General features: G+C 36.4%; 2 protein-coding genes across 5 annotated transcripts; both read right to left on the reverse strand.

Annotated features, from left to right (window-relative positions):
- Window positions 1–5,875: 5,875 nt before the first annotated feature.
- On the reverse strand, window positions 5,876–9,848 carry LOC142630221 (protein RICE SALT SENSITIVE 3-like). 4 transcript variants are annotated; one of them, XM_075804190.1, is made up of 7 exons: window positions 9,699–9,848; window positions 9,511–9,564; window positions 9,248–9,430; window positions 9,039–9,144; window positions 8,894–8,932; window positions 6,742–6,798; window positions 5,876–6,645 (listed from the first exon to the last, which is right to left on the reverse strand). In XM_075804190.1, exons 1-7 carry the CDS (start codon window positions 9,833–9,835, stop codon window positions 6,208–6,210), a joined length of 1,014 nt encoding a protein of 337 aa, XP_075660305.1. In that variant the 5' UTR covers window positions 9,836–9,848; the 3' UTR covers window positions 5,876–6,207. The 4 variants fall into 4 exon arrangements, with proteins under 4 accessions (XP_075660305.1, XP_075660306.1, XP_075660307.1 ...); XM_075804191.1 differs by having other exon boundaries at window positions 5,878–6,645; window positions 9,248–9,409; XM_075804192.1 differs by having other exon boundaries at window positions 5,878–6,645; window positions 9,677–9,832.
- Window positions 9,849–16,038: 6,190 nt separating this feature from the next.
- On the reverse strand, window positions 16,039–20,162 carry LOC142630224 (RING-H2 finger protein ATL48-like). The gene is made up of 2 exons (XM_075804197.1): window positions 19,802–20,162; window positions 16,039–16,606 (listed from the first exon to the last, which is right to left on the reverse strand). Exons 1-2 carry the CDS (start codon window positions 19,884–19,886, stop codon window positions 16,434–16,436), a joined length of 258 nt encoding a protein of 85 aa, XP_075660312.1. The 5' UTR covers window positions 19,887–20,162; the 3' UTR covers window positions 16,039–16,433.
- Between the last annotated feature and the right edge of the window lie 215 nt (window positions 20,163–20,377).

Here is a 20,377-nt window from a genome sequence, read left to right on the forward strand (position 1 = left end):
TATTATTAATAATATTTTCTAAATTTAGATGTATGAATTTCCATGTAAATATTATTGACACAAAATTAGAGAACAATTGGAAGCATCTTAACATAAAATTGGAGTACATTGAATTCAAATTTATTTATATTTTCTAAATATAAATACATAAATTTTCATGTAAATGTTATTAACACAAAATTAGAGTATTATTAGAAGTGTGGGTACTCAGGATTTTCACCTCTCGGGCTAAGGGTTTTTGGCCTTGTAACCTTGTTTGGCTTGACACCTTGTATCTCACATCGAAGAGAACTCCTCCCACTTTCTCACTTATAAGCTTGCGCCGAAGAGAGGAGTGTACCATCAGTTATTAAAGTATTATTAGAAGTGTGGATACTCAGGATTTTCACCTCTCAGGCCAAGGGCTTTTTGCCTTGTAACCTTGTTTGGCTTGACACCTTGTATCCCACATCGAAGAGAACTCCTCCCACTTTCTCACTTATAAACTTGCGCCAAAGAGAGGAGTTCTTTTCGATGTGGGATACAAGATGTCAAGCCAAACAAGGTTACAAGGCAAAAAACTCTTAGCCCGAGAGGTGAAAATCCTGAGTACCCACAATAAAATGAAACTTCTTTTGAGTAGGATTTTGTACTCCTAGGGAAACTATTTTTTGTACTCCCTGAGAAACTTGTTCCTACCTCATCAGTTGCTCCTCCCACTTTCTCACTTATAAGCTTGCGCCGAAGAGAGGAGTGTACCAGTAACTGATGATACACTCCTCTCTTCGGCGTAAGCTTATAAGTGAGAAAGTGGGGGGGAGCAACTAATGAGGTAGGAACAAGTTTCTCATGGAGTACAAAAAATTGTTTCCCTGGGAGTACAAAATTCTACTCAAAAGAAGTTTCCTTTTAATGTGTGGGCAATTTTTGTACTCTAGGGAAACTTATTGCGTACTCCCTGAAAACTTGTTTTTGTCCCACATCGCAAAGATCCTCCCCCACTTTCTCACTTATAAGCTTGCGCCGAAGAGAGGAGTGTACCATCAGTTATTAACTAATGGTACACTCCTCTCTTCGGCGCAAACTTATAAGTGAGAAAGTGAGAGGAGTTTTCTTCGATGTGGGATACAAGATGTCAAGCCAAACAAAGTTACAAGGTAAAAAGCCCTTGGCCCGAGAGGTAAAGATCCTGAGTACCCACAAGAAGCATCTTGACATAATTAGAGTAAAAAGAAGCTTTTTGCTTTTTGCTTTTTGCTTTTTGCTTTTTGCTTTTTGCTTTTTTCGTACCATTTACGGATTCCAAATGGGTCTTGTAATAATGAAGCCTTGTTTTTTTCGTTCAACCAGTTTTGGATCTATTTGTACATGAGTCCCAGTTTTCTGTTTATGTTCATAAAGTTAGGTCCAATTAACTATTTGTGGGTCCCATTTTATCATTTTTGTTTAAAAGTTAGGTCCAATCGACTATTTGCGTGTCCCAAATGTTTTTGCTACAGTATTTTCAATAAAAATTAATCAAGTTATTTTATTTAGCTATTAATTTATAAATAGTATTTTTAGCAACAAAATTTTTTTTAGCAAAAACCTAGATAAATTTTTCTTAATCGATCAAACACTTGCATCAAATTACAATTCTATTAGGAGAACATGACATTAAATTAGAGTGCAATTAGAATTAAATTTGAATTCTTGGTCACTTTTGTAAGGAGACAATTTTTGTACCTAAGCCCAAAGTAAGAAAAGGAGTAGGCCCAAAGAGCCCATTACAATGAATTTGTAGAAAGTGGATTAGAAAACTAGGTTCTAGTAAGCTTAGACAATAATCATAGTGAGTAAAAAATGACAATAGAATAAAGATGAACTAATATTATCTAAAGAAAATCGTCCTCAAACACAATCTGAGATGGTTAATTCTTATATTTGATTTTTTTGGGACTGATTACAAGTATTGCTCTTGACTCTACAGTGTTTTTCTCTTTCTTTTTCTCTGATCCTCCATACTCTAGATCTTTCCTTTATTTGATACTATCTTCCCCCTCTATCTCTACCATCCACGTGTAGATCAGATTACTGGTGTTGATCCTTGTTCTATCAGCACATTCATGAAATCTTTGGGAGTAGCTGTAAAGCTGAAAAACCACTGTTTAGGCATCACTTCCTCATTAATGCGGCCAGAGAGTTAGCTACAGAGCATTCAATGTGGTGGTAGCAGCTTTCTCTTAGATATTTCATAACTTTCTTTTGTCCTGTATTCTCACGATGCATATCTTTATCAACAAAATCTCTTGGAACGTTGCTTTTAGATGGCAGACCATACCTTCTGACCTTTGCTTCGTTCAGCCGAAGAGACATCTCTCCTCGGACCATTGTAACTTGATATCTTCCTTTATTCACCAATGCTAACCTCCCTAATAATGTTTATCCTGTAACCTTGAACAATTAGGCATCCTCAGATCGGGCCCCCGGCCCAATATAACATCACTGGGCCTATTCTCCTTACAATATCCCCTCGAAATCCTCCATTTTAGCTCCTCATGAAGAAAAGAGGGATTTTGATATTGCCCTAAGTACCCCGCTATTATCATACACCACTCTTGTCGGCGTAGGTACCCTTTTTAACTACCTAACGCACATTCCTGACACTTCGGCACCCAAGACACGCCTTCATTAAATTTCTAAGACTTCATATTCCCCACGTTCTAGGGTGCAATGCAAATCCAACGACCATGGATTTTCTTGGAACTCGGGCGGGAATTTTCTCGCTTATCTCTCCCCCAGATACAAATATCGCTTAAACCCTTCCTTTACTTCATTTTTGCACTCATAAATATCAAAAGTCAGTTCGAGGAGAGTCTCTTTCTACACATAAGTTTTTCATCCCCTTCTACTTACTTTTCTTTCTACTTTTCTTTATACAGTTCCATTTTCTCCTCGACACCCTCAATTCCTCTTCACCATTATAGTACCTTCAACCCTCTTTCAATCGTGGGTAGATTCGCATACTTGGTAGACTCCATGGAGAATATAGAGATCTTTAAAGCTCAATATGGAATCTCGTCAGGAGTCTCCATTAGGTATTGTAAGCAAGGGGATTGGCACACTAAAAGGTAGGAGGGAGAAGTGGTAATCTCGATGATCACCTTTATTGAAGAAGGGATGAGAATCCCTATGGGCACGGTCACTAGGGATTACCTTAGGGCTCATAGATTAGCTCCCACCCAATGTGCCCCAAATATGTTTAGAATTTTAGGTAGTGTAGATGCCCTTAATGAGAAAATGGGCTTAGGTCTTATCCATCACGATGTCAATTAGGTTTATAACCTCCACCACTTAACAAGGCAGGGATACTACCTAAAAACTAGGTACCCCGAGTTTAGACTCATTTCTTGCCTCCCTGAATCCAACAAAGGCATAATAAAGACTTTCTTATCGTTTCTAGGGAGTGGCACGATGGCCTCCCCTATCCAACGAAAGAAAGGGAAACCAGATGGGGTTGTAGGTCTAGGTTTATTGCTTCTACATCATCCTTTATTTTTCATTGCCATACTCTATACCAATCTTTCCCTGTTTGTGCTTGTAACTGTATTCTCTCTTTGATTTGTGTTATTCTATTACTGACGCATTTCTATTTTCTTAATGGTTTTGCAGATACGCATGCCGCCGAACCGAACGTCAGCCTTGTCAACAAGCAAAGCTTAGACAAAATATTCCAAGCCGAGGTGTTTGTCCACATAGACGGTCAACTACGAGCGGCGTACTTGATCCTCGGCTACTCTCTGCTCTCATTCAGCTTTCAAGCGCCGAAGAAAGTGGTAAAGGAGAAGGACCTGCACCTGCCCTTAATCAAGGTCGCCATGCCTAGTTTCCTCAACCCAGGTCTAGGACCACAAGGTGTGCTGAAGGTAGAACCACTCCTTCAATACAAGGCCAAGGACGAAGCAACCCCTTCATAGCTAGCCACCTCAAGGGAAAGAAAAAAAAAAAAGAAGAAAAAGAAACATAAGTAGTTGAAGTGATTGACTCCTAGGACGAGTTCACTATCTTCAACCAGCCCTAATCTCCAGAGCCTTAGATCTGCAACCCTTGCCACCTCCCTTTGGCTCAAGTAAGCAACATCCAAGACGACACAAACATTCCTGAATAATGGGGATTTAGCATAAACCTAGGGGCAACCTTATGAAGATGATGGAGTCCCACGTTAGGGGTAAGGTGCCCAAGACTATCAGTTAAGCTAAACACCCTTGTCTCCCCATGTCCCATGATCCTCAGCAGGAAGCTACAAATAAAAGAGAAAAAGGAAACAAAAGGGGAAAGACATGGTAAAAGAAAGTCGGGTTGTTCCCTCCAAGGAAGATGAGCCCCAAAGAGGGGCCAAGGTAGCCAAGACTACCCAGACAAGGTCTTTGAGTGATAGGGCGCTTAGTGACAGAGGGCGCGATCTTCGCACTAAGGGTTCCAAACTGGAACCCTCCCCTAGTGCTAGACGAGTCCCCTTTCCCTGCGAACTCCTCAATCAGGGACCTCAATACGGAAAGGCTGGGTATGTGGCAGACACTATACAGCAAGCTCTGCTTCTACCCAACGACATGGCTGATCTATGGACCCTCAAGAAACACAAGGTGATTTTAAGCCTAAAGAGAGACTTGGCTCTAGTAAATCATTCAAGCTAAACATGTTTATTCATTTGTTCACTTTTGCTCATTTTTGTCATTATTACTTTTTTTTTTTTTTTACCTTTGCCCTTACTTACTTGCTAAATTTCCTCTGTAGGCTATCCAAGCCACTTTTAGGGCCAAGGAATTGGTGGATTATTCCCACTATCAGATGAAAGAGAAGAAGGGCAGGCGAGTGGCTACTGTTGAGGCTTTCAACGTGGCCGAGAAGAGGGTGAAAAAGCTAAACACCCAACTTACCAAGGTCGAGAGGGAGAAGAAAAGCGCTGAGGCAGCGCTGGAAGGGGAGGAGAGATAGGCCGAAACTCGGTGCAAGCAACTCCGCGAAATTGAGGGTGATCTTGTTGCTGCTAGGGAGCAAATCAAGCTACTGAAGAAAAAGCTGGAGGAAGCTAAGAAATCCAAGGATCAGGCCGAACAAGACAGCTACAATGTGGGGATAGCTGAGACTGAGGAAGCCTTCAGGTCCGAGGTTACGGGATAAACATTGTTAGGGAGGTCAGCATTGATGAATAAAGAAAGAGGTCAAGTTACAATGTTCCGAGGAGGGGGTCCGAAGAGAGATGTCTCCTCGGTTGAACGAAACAGAAGTCAGAAGGTACGGTCTGCCACCTAGAACCAACGTTCTAAGAGATTCTGTTAATAAGGATATGCATCATGAGAATACAGGACAAAAGAAAACTATGAAATATCTAAGAGAAATCTGCTACCACCGCATTGAATACTCTGTATCTAACTCTCTGACCGCATTAATGAGGAAATGATACCTAAACAGTGGTTTTTCAACCTTACAGCTACTCCCAAATGCTTCAAGAATGTGCTGATGGGACAAGGATTAACATCAGCAATCTGATCTACATGTGGAGGGTAGAGATAGAGGGGGAAGATAGTATAAAATAAAGGAAAGATCCAAAGAATGGGGGATCGGAGAAAAAGAAAAAAAAAACATTGTAGAGTCAATAACAATACTTATAATCAGTCCCAAAATAATTAGATATAAGAATTAACCACCTCGGATTGTGTCCGAGGATGATTTTCTTTAAATAATATCAGTTCATCTTTATTCTAATGTCATTTTTTACTCACTATGATCATTGTCTAAGCTTACTACAACCTAATTTTCTAATCTACTCTCTACAAATTCATTGTATTAGATTTTTTGGGCCTACACCCTTTTTTACTTCAGACTTAGGTACAAAAATTGTGTCCTTACAACTTTCATTCAGATATATGAGCTTAGCAAAATAAAAGTATTGTATTATATATGAAAATCAAATACTGCTCTAGCAGCCAAATTAGTCCTAGCTTATAGTTCATGTATGTCTAACCAAGTTGGACGCAATATCTTTATCTTGTTTTCTACCGATTCTTCCATGAAAATTATGCTAAATTGCTAGTAGTTTGACACAAGGTGAGAAATTTTCCACTTCCATTTGGACTCAAAAAGTAGTAAAGATGGAAAAATTAAGGGTAATTAATATTTAATATCAACTTAATCATGAAAACTTACGTTTCACGGTTTCAGTCTTCTGCTCTCTAATACATGGAACTTCTAATCCCACACGTGTTCTTTCTCTTCATTCATTCCCTCCTCTCTATCTACTTCCTTCGAGCTCCAACCAGCTCCAGTGGTTTGTGAGGGGATAGAAAACTCAAGTGGTGAATAATCATGCAAGTGAAGCAAAGGTGGGGATGGTGTTGGCACCACAGAAGGGAGTTTCGAGAGGAGCGCCTCGAGGCTGCTCATTGAAGAAGTAATCATCAGCTGCTGATTGAAGTTAGTATTATAGAGGTGTTCCATTGTTGACAAGGAAGAGGGAACTGTATGAGAAGGTGGAGTGTAATGTGGACTGCAATGGTTGAACTCGTGAAGCTTGAATGGTATTATTGGTGATGATGATGTTGGATGAGGTAGGAGGAAACCAGGGACACCATGAAAATAACTGAATATATTTTGTACTTGAGCAACGTAGCTGTGGTCTTCTGCTACCTGAAATGACATGAATGAGAGCGATGATGGATATTGATGTATGTTGAGTGAGTGTACACTACAGACATATCTAGCTAGTTGGAGGGAGAGAAAAACCTTGTTAACAGCTCCCAATTGAAGAACACCTTCTTGTACTGCAATTAGAGAGATTGTCTGCAATATTTATGGAAAATATCTATTAATATTTCAAATACTTTCTTGTGCGTAAATATGGTTTCCATTTTTAAGATTTTATTTCATTTACGTGACACTGACTTGGTGCACATCTTAAAATGTGTATTATTAATCTGGACCATTAAATAGTTCTATTTCCTGGTGAATGTAACTACTAAGACCATCACAAGCTTAAGATGTTTTTTATTTTATTTTTTTATTTTTTAGAAACAAACACTCAGGGGACATTAGTTGCACTTTTTTTTTTTTTTTTATACAAGATAAAAATTCTACTCTAACCTAATCTAAGTATATATATGTGTGAATCTTTTTCTTGGAGACTTAAACTTCGACCCTTACCTCATTGGTTCCTTCTCACACCCCACAAGTACTTATACTTATATAATAACTATCGCACCAAGTAACTATCGCACCAAGGGTATACGGTGGTTAGTTACATTTAATTGTAGTAACAAGTCTCTCTCTCTCTCTCTCTAAGAGGCAAACTCAAAATTTTAATATGTTTGGAATGAACATTCTACCGTGTAATTCATTTCATGAACCTCCAAATTCTTTCTTGGTAACTTTCTTATAGACTTGCTTCTTTTTTTTATTTTTTATTATTACTATTATTATTATTATATCAACATACGCTATTGGACCTATTCAAGATCCGACCGACACTAACAAAACCAGCTGGTGCCAATCCAAACCAGCCACTTCAAGGCTCTACTATAGGTGTCTGGTGTGGTGGTCGGCGGCATTTTGGGAGTACCAAAGACAGCCAATATGATTAGCAATTTTTACACTTTAAAAAGCACCTATAAAAAAATGTTGTTCAAGATTTCAATTTTAAAAACTACCTATAATTTTTTTAAAATATGTTGTTCCTCGAGGTTTTGTTTTCTCTATAAAAGAAAAGTTAATGCTAAAACTATGTTGTTTTGGACTTGATATTAACATCAAGTCTAAAATGATGTTGTTTTAGTATCAAATTATTATAAGAATAAATAAATAAAATCATACAACTTCATTTTAACATATAAGCCACTAAGCTTTATACAAAGTCGTTTCAATTTGAACCATTAGGTTAGATTTATTTAGGTCATATTAGACATTCACCCTCTCTCTTGTTAACCTCCCTAAAACAAGTCTCCCCCTCTCCTCTCTCTCTCCCTCTCTCTCAACTTCATCGTTTGCTCCCACAATCCTCTATTGCTAGATGCCACTATTCTCAAAGTTCCCCGTTCTCCTTTGTTCTCTTTGTCACAACTATATTTTAATTACTATGCTCTGTTAAACTTATGGTTAAGTGATTAAATTCACAATTTTCAAACAACTTAAGTTTTTTAGAAAATCGGTAATTTAACATGGTATTAGAGTAGGAAATCCTGAGTTCGATCTCTGGCTTTACTTTACCTCCCATTTAAAATGTTAAATTTTCACTTGTTGAACCCCCATTTATTAAGGGGAAGTTTAGGCTCACAAGTGAGGGGGTGTGTTAAACTTATGATTAAGTGATTAAATTCACCATTTCCTAACAGTTTAAACTTTTGGAAAAATCGGTAATTGCTCATCCTTGCAATGCGTTCTAACAAGTTCATTTGTGTATTCTATTTTCAACGGTTTTGTTTTTATCTTTTATGGGTTGGGTTTTGTCTCTTTTTTTTTGTGATTTGAAATAAGACGTTTTTTAGAGAAAAATTGTGAATTTGTTTGTCTTTTTTGTGTGGAATATTTGGGTTTTTCAATAACTATGATATGGTTTAGGGTGTTGACTATATTGTGTTTAGTTCCAGAAAAAATGAAAGAATAACTGAACTAATTATACCAAACCATTATGGTTCACCGCACCTTATATAGACCGATTCGCACCCCTCCACAAGTGAGGTACAATTAGACATAAGGGAAAACTACCCAGTAGCCGGTAAGTGTAGTGTAAAATATATATATACACACACCAACACCGCCATAGCATATATCAATAACGATGATTATGATGATAAATGTTGCGTCGATGCACAAAAAGAGTACCAAGAAGGTTAGTAGGTGACTACTAGGTGACATAGAGGAAAAGTGATGGTTGTACTCAAACCTCTATACCAGATTGAAACTGAGCTCTGCATGTCCTTGGCTGATACAAAAAGAAATGCAGTTAAAGATAGTTTCATGCATTTAGTAACGATGGATGGATCAAAGCTTTTGAGTTCCCAAGAAGGGATGCATCAAGAAGAACTCACCCAGTCTCCTATGCTTTTCCATGCAGATGAGTTGTGTTCTTGATCACTGAATTCTTTGTGAAACCATCTATGAGTACTGTTATCTGCAGCAACTTGTCCAATCAAACTGCAAAGAAAAAATTGGCCTTTAAAAAATTTAACTCTTTTGATTTTGAAAATCCTAACAAAGTGAGACATATACATGCACACGATGGTCGTTTATTTCTTACCCTTCTCCAAAGTTGTAAATTTCATGGGACATCTTGAAAAAGAGCTCAGGTTGCAGTCTAAGTTGAGGATCAAAGTTTTTGTGAACATATGAGGCGGTCCCGGAATCAAAGTCAGCTATTGGTTCAACAAAGTTGCAGAAGCCATCCTCCCATGCCAGCATCCTGAACATATTGGCCGTGAAGCTTTACTTTTGTGCCTTATATATTGCATAAGAAAGTACACAAACTAAAAGAGAGAGAAGAGTGTAACTTTGACTGAGTACCAGTTCCTCTTATTTATTCTTGAGCTGTTTTTTGCTACTCCTTGGAAACCCCAACTGTTAAAAATACACAAGGATTTAAAAGCAGAGAATATGAAAAAGGCTTGTAATTAATTTGGAATCATTATCATATTATCGTTTTTGTCTTTCTGGTGGAGACAAAACTCACTTTTAAATGTGGTGATGCTTACTTGGGTGGTGGATAATTTCTAGGTAAGATTCTCCAAAAGACTGCATAAACCCATTGAGAGTTCTCATGCATACACAAGCTTCTCAATGTGTGTTGAAGGAGATGGGTGGTAGGTATTGGAGCTAAGTATTCCTCCATCAAACCTCAAATATTGATACCTCTCTGTCGTTTGTCTAAAGAGGAAATTATATTACCAAAAGGAACTTCAACATTTATATCTCTTCATTTTTGTCTCTTTGAGCTATCCCTGTTCAATTTCCCCCCTAGTAAACTTTCCCTTCATCATTTTCATTTCTTCATCATGTAGAAAAAGAATATCGTGTGGTAAATTCATTGAGGATAAGAGCATTTACTATCTGGTGTCAGTAATCTTATGTATTTTTATAATTATGTATATGTTATTATTGTTTGTAGTGGAGGGAAGGTGATCACACCAAAATTATGGTGCACCCTCTCACACAAGATTTCATATTCATGTCTCCTAGAGAATTGGTTTTAACTTCCATGCAGCTAGTTTCTTTAGGGAATGGATGTGACTTTAGCAATTTTATTGGATATTAATTATCCCACACTCTTTATTATACATTATCTATACATATTATCTATTTCACATTTTAAATGTGAACATAAAAAATTTAATTATTGTGCATGAAATTATATACGCTATGTGTACGAAGTATACATTAATGAGTGTGAGCGAGTAATTATGGATTTTTATTTTATGTCACCAGGATATATCCAATGGCTAAGCTATATTTTATTTTTAGGAATTCCAATTCATAAAATTACATATATTTTTTAATTTTTAATTTTGTAAAAATTACGAGGGGAAACTTTTAAAAGTTAGGATGGCCCTTCCCTTCTTCGTTTGCTAGTGAATATATCACATCCCTCTCATATTGGATCTAATCATCTCTTTGGAGGCTTCTTTCTTTTTAATTACGTCGATGGGATTGGGATGCATAGGATTAAGCTTGATCATATGCGCGCATAGGGTGACATTTTAGTTATAGAACCAAGGTTTGGGAGTACTAATGCAAGACAGTGAACTCTCCAAAGGGAACTTAATGTTTGAGGAAACAAAAAGAACAAAATGATAGGACTAAGGAATCACTATTTCACTACCAATTAAAGTAATGAAAACAGAACTTAGGAATCATTACGTAGGATAATTTGGAATCGCCACCAAGCATGAGATAAAGAAAAGAACCCAAACTTCATTAGCCCACGATCAACAATCTCCACAATAGTAAGTCCTGGGACGACCGTTTAATAGACTCATGAAATTACATCAAACATAGAAATATAAATGAACTCAAATGAGATTACATAAATTATGGAAATAAAATCAAATCCCTCCAATAACATTAATCGACGCCAATCACCATAAATCAGGTCTAACGAAATTAATTAATCAAACATTAACAGTTCCAATATGGTATTTGCACCAGAAACTCTATACAGCAACACCATCAAATTGACCCATCACAGACTCTATTTTCTCCTCTTCTTCTTTTTTTTCTATTTTTTTTCTTTTTTCTTCTATCCTTGGAAGCTGCTTGCCTCAAAGCCTTGCAAAAGCAAATATAGACCCATATAGGGGTGTCCAACCACCCGTCCAACCCGACCCGCTGCCACCCAATCCGACTATTCTAGGTGAATCCTTACCTCAGCAGGTCAATTATGGGTCTCGCTTTTCAAAACCCATGAAACCCGACACGCCCAAATACATCAATTCCAGTGTATTTTCAAACATTCCGAGCTAGATCCAATGGTGAGATCTCATTGAAATCTAGTCTAGATCCTACAAGATTCAGTAAGATCTCATTGTTATCCGACAAAATCTAGGACACATCTCAACGGATCCAACCAAATATCGGCTAGATCTTGACGAATCCAGCTAAATCTCAGCTCTAGTGACAAAACCCAAAACCAACCAATGCAATCCAACACTCGAAAAAACCTAAACCAGCCGATTTGATAAGTCTTCTAGATTAGTTTCAGGTTACGTTTTTATCCACCCGAAGTTTTCGGTTTGAGTTTAGGTTGGGCACAAACCTGTCACATAGACAACCCTAGATGCATATATTTGCAAGAATAATATTAAAATCCAAATCAAGTTCATAGGAGAGAGAGAGAGAGAGAGAGAGAGAGAGAGAGAGAGAGCATAATGCATGTATAGAATCTTTCAGAGATTAGATAACTCGTAAGGTAGGCGGGGCCCTTTTGAAAGAAAATGAACTTTGCCCAGTGCCAAAAGAAAAGCGTCACAGACCATTATTTGATTTCACATTGACAGGCCAATAGGCATCACCAAAGAAAGTATACTTACTGACAATAAAATTTCTAAGGTAAAAGAGCCTATCATATCAAATTTGTCTTCCATCTCTTGATAATGACAGGCATTACTATTCAGCCCACGAGAGAAAAAAGAATTAAAAAGACGCAACGCCTGTGTAAAAGGTTGTCACTTCTACTCTCAGAACAAAAAAAAAAAGATTGTCACTTCTTTACTATCAATCTATCGTAATGTGGCATATCAGTTCAGTTTCTGTAGTTCTGCGTATGAACCTCTTTTTTTTCTTTTTTCTTTTTTTGGTACACATTAGTAAAATTCTTTGTTTTTTAGCGAGAGCATACAAGCAACTTGAGTGAACAAAAGTGTGATTTGAGCTGCAATTATATGAAGGCACTGAGCAATTAATGTTTGTTTGTCAGACTTGCAGTAGTGGTGGCCAACCAAGAAATCTAATAGGTGAACTTTCAAGGGAAAAACAAACAAAACAAAAGTGATTGATGCATTTGATATGCACACAATTATACTAAACATCAACAAGAAGTCTATTCTTAAATAGTTTACAAGGAACCATGCAGGTGTGATGCTTCTCACCACATGCAAACAAGGGAATAACTATTTGTCGGATTTGTTTTTGTGACTTAGTAGAGGGGAAAAAAAGAAGTAAAAACTATTCGTGGCAATGACATTGCATTAGATGACAATATATTTGGTCAGGATGGTAAGATTTAGCATGCCCATCCCTATGTCTCTGTAATGGATTTGTTATCATTATAAAATAGTGCTTATGTTACTAGGAATTAAATAAATAGATATTTTTGGGATAAATTGTTTAGTTTTTGAATAAATCTTATTTATTTTTAGCGGATAAAGATGCGTTTTTTTAAAATTTGAATGTCATGTTTATCTTATAAAATCATATATTTAGATAGCTTGCTGTTCAGTAAGAAGGAAAACTAATTACTCTTTTTATGTTCTGATTTGTTCATTGTGAGGTGCTACAAATAAAAATTAGGGTCAAAGTTTCAAGCTGCTCAATGCGTAAATTATCCAGAACTTGACTCTTATACCAATTAGGGTTGTCTAACACACCCACCCCAACCAATTGGATCCAACTCGAAAAACAACCAACCTGATGCTGTGGCGGACAGTGGCAAATCTCCAATCTCAGGTACCGATTTTGATCAGTTGTTGCATGAAAACCCAATTTCAACCAACCCGATCAATCTCCGCCATCTAGATGGGGGAGATCCCACAATTCCATTACTATCTCATGTAGTATTTATTCATGTAATCACAAGTATTTCTAAATCCATAGGCTCTTCTATTTTGTATTTGTTGCACGTGAATGTCCACTCAAGACTTCGAGAACACCTTTCTAAGGTTTAGACTAGCAACTTAGTTGTAGACTAGTTGCAGCAACTTCACTTTTGTTACCAAAGAGTAATGTTATGGACACGACTTTTGCCACAACTTGCTCACTTGGCAAGTTGTGAGTAGTAGAGTAAAAGTGGTAGGTCCATAACTCCACCACTCACGACTTGCTACGTGAGCAAATTATAGCAAAAGTTGTGTCCCTAAAATTTTTCGTTACCAAAAACTTAAATCACCAAACTTAGCTTCTAATTGCTCAATATGTGAATTATCCATAAGTTGGCTCTGATACCGACATCAAGCTTAGCTTCTAGCCACTCAATGTTTGAACACCAAGCTTAGCATTTGGTACTCGATGAGTGATATTGGTATTTCTGGCACACCTCACAACATAAAACAACAATTGGTTTCTTCAAAGGAAACCAATGTCCAAACTGATATTTCAGTCAATAATAATATTTTCCAGCCTACTTTTCCAACATCAAACCATAAAATAAATGATATTATAAGATAAACATAACATTCAAAAAAAAATCATATTTGTTCAAAGACTAATGTAACAATTTATCCATCCTTATTTGATTTATTTACCCAACTCCTAATAACAAAAATAAAATTATAAAATGAGAAAAAGACACTTGAGTTATAGTTTGCTAGTCTTAAGTATATACATAAAATAAAATAACAAGATTTCTCTCCAAACTAGTTTAGAAAGAAACCCTTCAAACTCCTCATATATCATTTTATTGGGTGTAAATTTTGAAAATCTAACTGTTTAATTATATGCTCCTTATGTTCTTAATATGCATATCAAATTTCGTTCAAATTGTATATTATTTACTATTTGATCAATAAACTTATTTTTATACATAATTTTAGATTATAAAAATTTAAATTTTAAACATTTGATTAATGACATAGCAATTGATTTTTTATCTTCTTGAAATTTTGCAAGCATGAAGGGTATAATAAGAATATGCAATTCAACGATTAGATTTTTAAAATTTACATTTAATATAAAAATATATGAGAATTTTGAAAGATTTCTCTCCAAACCTTCTCCCAAAGACACATAACAATAACTATAACTATAGCCTTGTTCATTACCACTAAGATCTAATTAAAGGGCCGGCCGCTTCAACCCTGAAGGCCTGAAGTCACTTACTGGCACGGTATCCACTGTTAATCTGTGTTCAGATACATAAAAGTTGCAGTTCTTTTAGCTGACCCTTAATCACCTCAAGCTCAAAGGGCAACAATATGTGACCAGTTCAATTTAGCTAGGCCATCCAATTGGACCACAAGTTTTAAGATATGGAGCCCAAAGTGGACCTTCAATTAGTGTGCTTCCGTGCAATGAGCATCAAATATTTCACTCAGATCTCAAAGAAGTCGTAGTCCTATACAACAGTGATAATGACCGATGATAATGGGGGAACATGGCAATCATCCAAGGTCCTTTTGTAAAACATGAAAATCTATGATTTGCAGCTATTGTGTGGATGGACACACACAAGTAGTACAATCTTCCAGCAGGTACACTTAAAAATAAATGCTAAACTGCAGCTGGGGTGATTCATATATATTGAACATTGGCAATCAAACAAGATATAGGCCCCAGCCCATGACAGGCTTCTTTTTGAGCTTAGTGGTTGACATGGTAACACCAGAGCCCTTCAGCTGTGTACTAGCGTTTGAGGGGCAAGCTCTTCAACCTCCAAACTTGACCAGTGAAGATCTATAGCAACCATGATACATGAAGGACCGACATGGGGTACCAAACCCAGCACCTAATCCATTCACCATTAACATGTAACGAAACCCAACACCTAATCCATTCACCATTAACATGTAACGAAATTTGTCACATGAGAGCCCTGCTTACTTTTTACAAATAATAATAGATCTCACTATTAAATTTATGAGAAAACTTACCATTTATGTGAGAGAAGATAACATTGCACCCAGAGTATTAAATAATTTTCCATAAGAAAAACTGCAAGCCTTTTTTGATCATATTCGTATTATGATCATATAAAATCATACATACCTTGCCAAAATTGTTTAATGAAAGAACATCTCCAACATTTACGTATTTTTTTTAAATGCTCTCATTTGAAGTTCCTTATTCAAATCCTAACCTGTTGGAGTTCAACTAAAGATACTTGCACTACTTCATCTAGGACAATTGCTATATTCAAGAACTAGTTATTCATGCAATAATTATCTTCGTAGAAAAAATCAAACAATTTAGGGGTAATTACACTCTCACCTTAAACTATACCCTATTTTACAATTTACCCTCCTAAGTATTGAAATGCACCCGCGGCCACCTAAATTTATGACCCCCAAAATTTATAACCCTGTAACACTTAACCTCCTACCATCTACTTTGGTGTTAAGTATACCAGAATTTAGCAATAAAAAACCAGTATAACCCTATCATCTGTTTTGGAAGGAGGGGTAAATTGGTCTTTTAATGCTAAATTCCACTAGACCTAAACCCAAAACAAACTGCAGAGGGTTAAGTGTTACAAAGTTATAACTTTGGGGAGTTACAAAGTTATAACTTTGGGGAGACAATCATGCATTTCGATAGTTCATGGGGCAAAGCGTGAAATGGTGTATAGAATGAAAAAGTGAAAATTTCCCAACAATCTGAGCCAACTTCTTTTCCCTCTCATCCAGATTCCAATATATATGCTATATTGCAAACTTCCTAAAAATCATTCAAATCACCAAATATTGTCTTATTTTCTGAAGACCTCATCTCAGCCATGCTTTATATTAAAGCAATCGAGTGAGCAAGGATAGAATCTAGAATCAGTTGTACATAGATGGAATGCCATGAGCTCATTTAGTTACTCACCAGACATAGACTAATAGCACTCATTCTGGATCTCTCTGTAAGGTTATTTTATTCAGCATAGCTAATATATTGGCATAAAATTGCATTTCAAATTTGTGTCAAATGAAGTTGTAGAATAACATTGACTGTTGCTGACAGATAAAATCGCCATCAGCTGGAGAGCTGAGGAGGTGGGAATCAAGAGCAGTTTACAGGGTCTATCTAGATTTCCAAGGATTCTCCCCATAGTAGTAGGCAGTACCAACCATAAGTGCTACTGTAGCACCTTGGGCAACCACACGAGCTCTCATTAGCACCTGACCCAACTGAGAATTGCCTCGTCTGAAACTGACTAAGCCAGCTGTGAGCACACCAGCTGTCATAAGTGCACCTGAAATATTTACATACATCAAAAACAAACAGATACTAAGTATTCATTGGAGTGAAAAAATAAAACATTTAAGGTAGTGATGAAAGGAAAGTGTGACATAAATATTGAACTTCAGAAAATCAGCTTATAAAACCAACAACACACAGCTCAAGAATTACATTTTAAAAACCAAAGCCAGGTAAAATTTATTTTAACTTACCCCCAAAAAAAAATCTGTGATGGTAAGTAAACATTAAAAGACCAACACAAAAACATTAGAGAAAGAGAATCAACCAACAATCTAAAACGTATAACACTTAAGAGAAGGGTTCCAACAAGCAAAGATAATGAAACCAACAATCCAAAGACATAACTAAACCCCTGAAAATCCAGTTGCTAAAAAGATTCATTAAGAGGTCAGGTTCATGCCAGGTAACAATGAAGTCCAGTAGAAAATCCAGCCATAATCAGTCCAACACAGTTAGGGTCCGTTTGGGAACAGCTTATTTAACTGAAACTGAAAATTTTTTACTGAAAGTACTATAGATAAAGTTAAAAGCTAGCTGAAATAGTAAAGTCGGATCCATGAATAATACAATAAATAAGCTGAATAGTAACAAAAATAAGCTAAATAGTAGAATAAGCTGACTTTAAACTCTAATTCCAAATGCAACCTTATACTACTGAATTTAAATGATATATTCGGTAACTAGCACCAAATGCATTCAGTTTGTGTTAGAATTGAAATTAGAGTAGCAACAAGTTAAAGAAAGCATAACATTATTTCAGCCCTTTAATAATGTGGATTAACCTGACTCCATTTATTAGCAAATCATTATAGTGAGAGGATTTAGGCCAAATCTTGCTACCTATAGAAAATGATACTTCCCATGAAAAGTAGGGGGGGGGGGAAGGGGGGAGAGGAGACAAAAAAATCATTATATTCCTAGCCTACACTCCACGTTGGAAGTTGGTAAAAGCAACAGTTAGCATTACATTTTCATGTCCAATTTACCAACCAGGATATGCATTGTACTGAATATCAAAGCCATTTTGCAAACCAAAGTGATCTATGTTTAGAGTAACATTCATAGACCTGAACAAATTGGGGAAGTCTTCCATTAGGTTAACATTACCACCCTAAATGTCTTTCTAAAATTCACCTTCAAGATCAACTTTGAAGTTTGAAATACTACCCTTTATGAAATTGATTAAAACATTTTGACAAAGCTTCCAAATGGCCAAGCCCACAGCCTTCTTGAAGCTCCTTGGAAATCATTCCTTATCATACAACCATATTTCAACGCTAGAATAAACCCCTACAATCTATCATTAACCAATCTCCAGAGCATTTCATTGCAAAAGCTTGAATCTTAGAGAAGCAATCAGAGGGTAAAAAAAAAGCCATAAATGGTATCTATGAAGCCCAACAAAGCTTCCAATTCCCAATCATGGACAGCCCTTAAAAAACATACATCCCAATGAAGGACCCCATTAATGAACTTCATAAACTCAGCCACACTTGCCTCCTTATCTCAGCAGATTCTATATAATGATGTATTTGGTAACTAACCCCAAATGCATTCAGTTTGTGTTAGAATTGAAATTAGGGTAGCAAAAAATTAAAGAAAGCATAACATTATTTCAACCTGTTAATAATGTGGATTAACATGACTCCATTTATTAGCAAATCATTCTAGTGAGCAGATTTATGCCAAATCTTGCTACCTATAGAAAATAATACTTCCCATAAAAAGTATGGTAGGAAGAGGGGGGTTGGGGGGGAGGTTTAAGAGGAGGAGACAAAAAAATAAATAAAAATATTCCTAGCCTGCACTCCACACAAAAAAAGAGTCTTTGAGTTGGAAGTTAGTAAAAGAGACAGTTATCTTGTTACATTTTCGTGTCCAATTTACCATCCAGGATATGCAGTGTACTGAATATCAAAGCCATTTTGCAAACCAAAGTGATCTACTATTAGAGTAACATTCATAGTCGTGAACAAATTGGGAAAGTATTCCATTAGGTTACCATTATCACCCAAAACATCTTTCTAAAATTCACCTCGAGATCAACTTTAAAGTTTGAAATACTACTCTTTATGAAATTGATTAAAACATTTTGATATTGCTTCCAAATGGCCAACCCCACAGCTTCCTTGAAGCTCTTTGGAAATCATTCCTCATCATACAACCATATTTCAACCCTAGAATAAACCCCCCACAAACTGTCATTAACCAATCTCCAGAGCATTTCATTGTAAAAGCAATCAGAGGGTAAAAAAACAGACTGCCACTGTCCTAGGCAAGGAAATGGAACCCTGATGGACAACATAATACTTATAGGGATAAGATAAAAATTGAAAGAAAATATTAGAAGACAAGGGTGAGAGAGAGAGGAGCATCGTGGATCAAGATCATAACAAACAAGGTGAACTAGGAAGCACAGATACAGGTATGGGTACGACACAGTGACACAAGCAATTTCTGAAAAATTATAACATAAAACAGCCGGAACAACACCGACATTACACAGGTATGGAACCCTAAATGAAGTGTCCATGCTTCCTAGAATGTGACATATGATTCAAAAGATAGATACAATTCTCCCCGAAGTATAGAGTTGCATGCACTCCAAAGCTCAGAGCAGTAAGCTTTCACAATAAAGTAAGACCATAATAATTAATAACAATGGCAAAGAAATAAGTCAATAGAGAACTCAACTAGTCAAAAGAAAACCATAGACAGATTACATAGAATACCACCGATTATACCTGAAAAATATCGACAAAATATTTTCCAAATGACCAAGAACATTTCTAACATTAGAATTTTGAACAATCTAACAAATACACCCAAAACAAGACAAACCATCCCACACCCAGATAAAATTGCCTCAATCTGCACCAATTCTATTAGACCCACAAACTGAGACTTTCTGGATACAATAAATCAGTTTTCCCCCAATATCTCATACAAAGCTATCTCTTTTTCCTCTTATTAAGGAAACCCAGATGAACATAACCTAACCCAATCTCAAAAAGATCCCAAATTTACATAAACATGTCATCAATTTTAATAAAAGTCAAGACTTTACAATCACATACACATGTTAAGGTTCAAACCAGAGTACAATGAAACAACAAAAACAACAACAACAATAACAAAGACAAAAAAAAATATATGGAAAATTAAGGAATCAAAAATGGGGTTTTACCAATAGGGACAAGAGGGTTCCTGATACGCTTCCTCTGCTCAAAAAACTCTTCCAAATTGGGCTCATTCGCACCCATCTTCTCCATGAAAGTATAGTTATATAAAAATTTTAAGAAATAAAAAAATCTTAAGAATTTAGAGAAAATGGATCAGATTCAGACCACACATAGGCAGGAACAAAGGAGAGGCTGCAAAATGCCTTTAAATTTCAACAGGTTGGTGTTGGAGATTGGAATTCGGAGCGGTAGGGATTGTGATATTTTCAATACGGGTCTGGATGGTCCATATTGGGATTTGGATTTTCGGGTTCTAACTTCGATCAGTCACCTGCTGTTGGGCTTGGATGGGATTAACCGGTTAAGATCATGTTATTATTAGGAGAAGGTTAATGGATGCTGTGGGAACATTGTTAAAGAAAATATTTTTATGAGAAAATAAAAGTGGTATAAAAAGTGATATTAATAAAACTTTTTTAAAATAGTCTATTAACAAATGTCGTAAAGGCACTTGATAATTGAACTCTTATCTATGGTCTCTGTTCTTGATAATTACTCTTGATCATTAGGTCAAAATATCA

This window comes from Castanea sativa, chromosome 4 (genome assembly GCF_040712315.1).
Source record: "Castanea sativa cultivar Marrone di Chiusa Pesio chromosome 4, ASM4071231v1".
Lineage (NCBI taxonomy): Eukaryota > Viridiplantae > Streptophyta > Magnoliopsida > Fagales > Fagaceae > Castanea > Castanea sativa.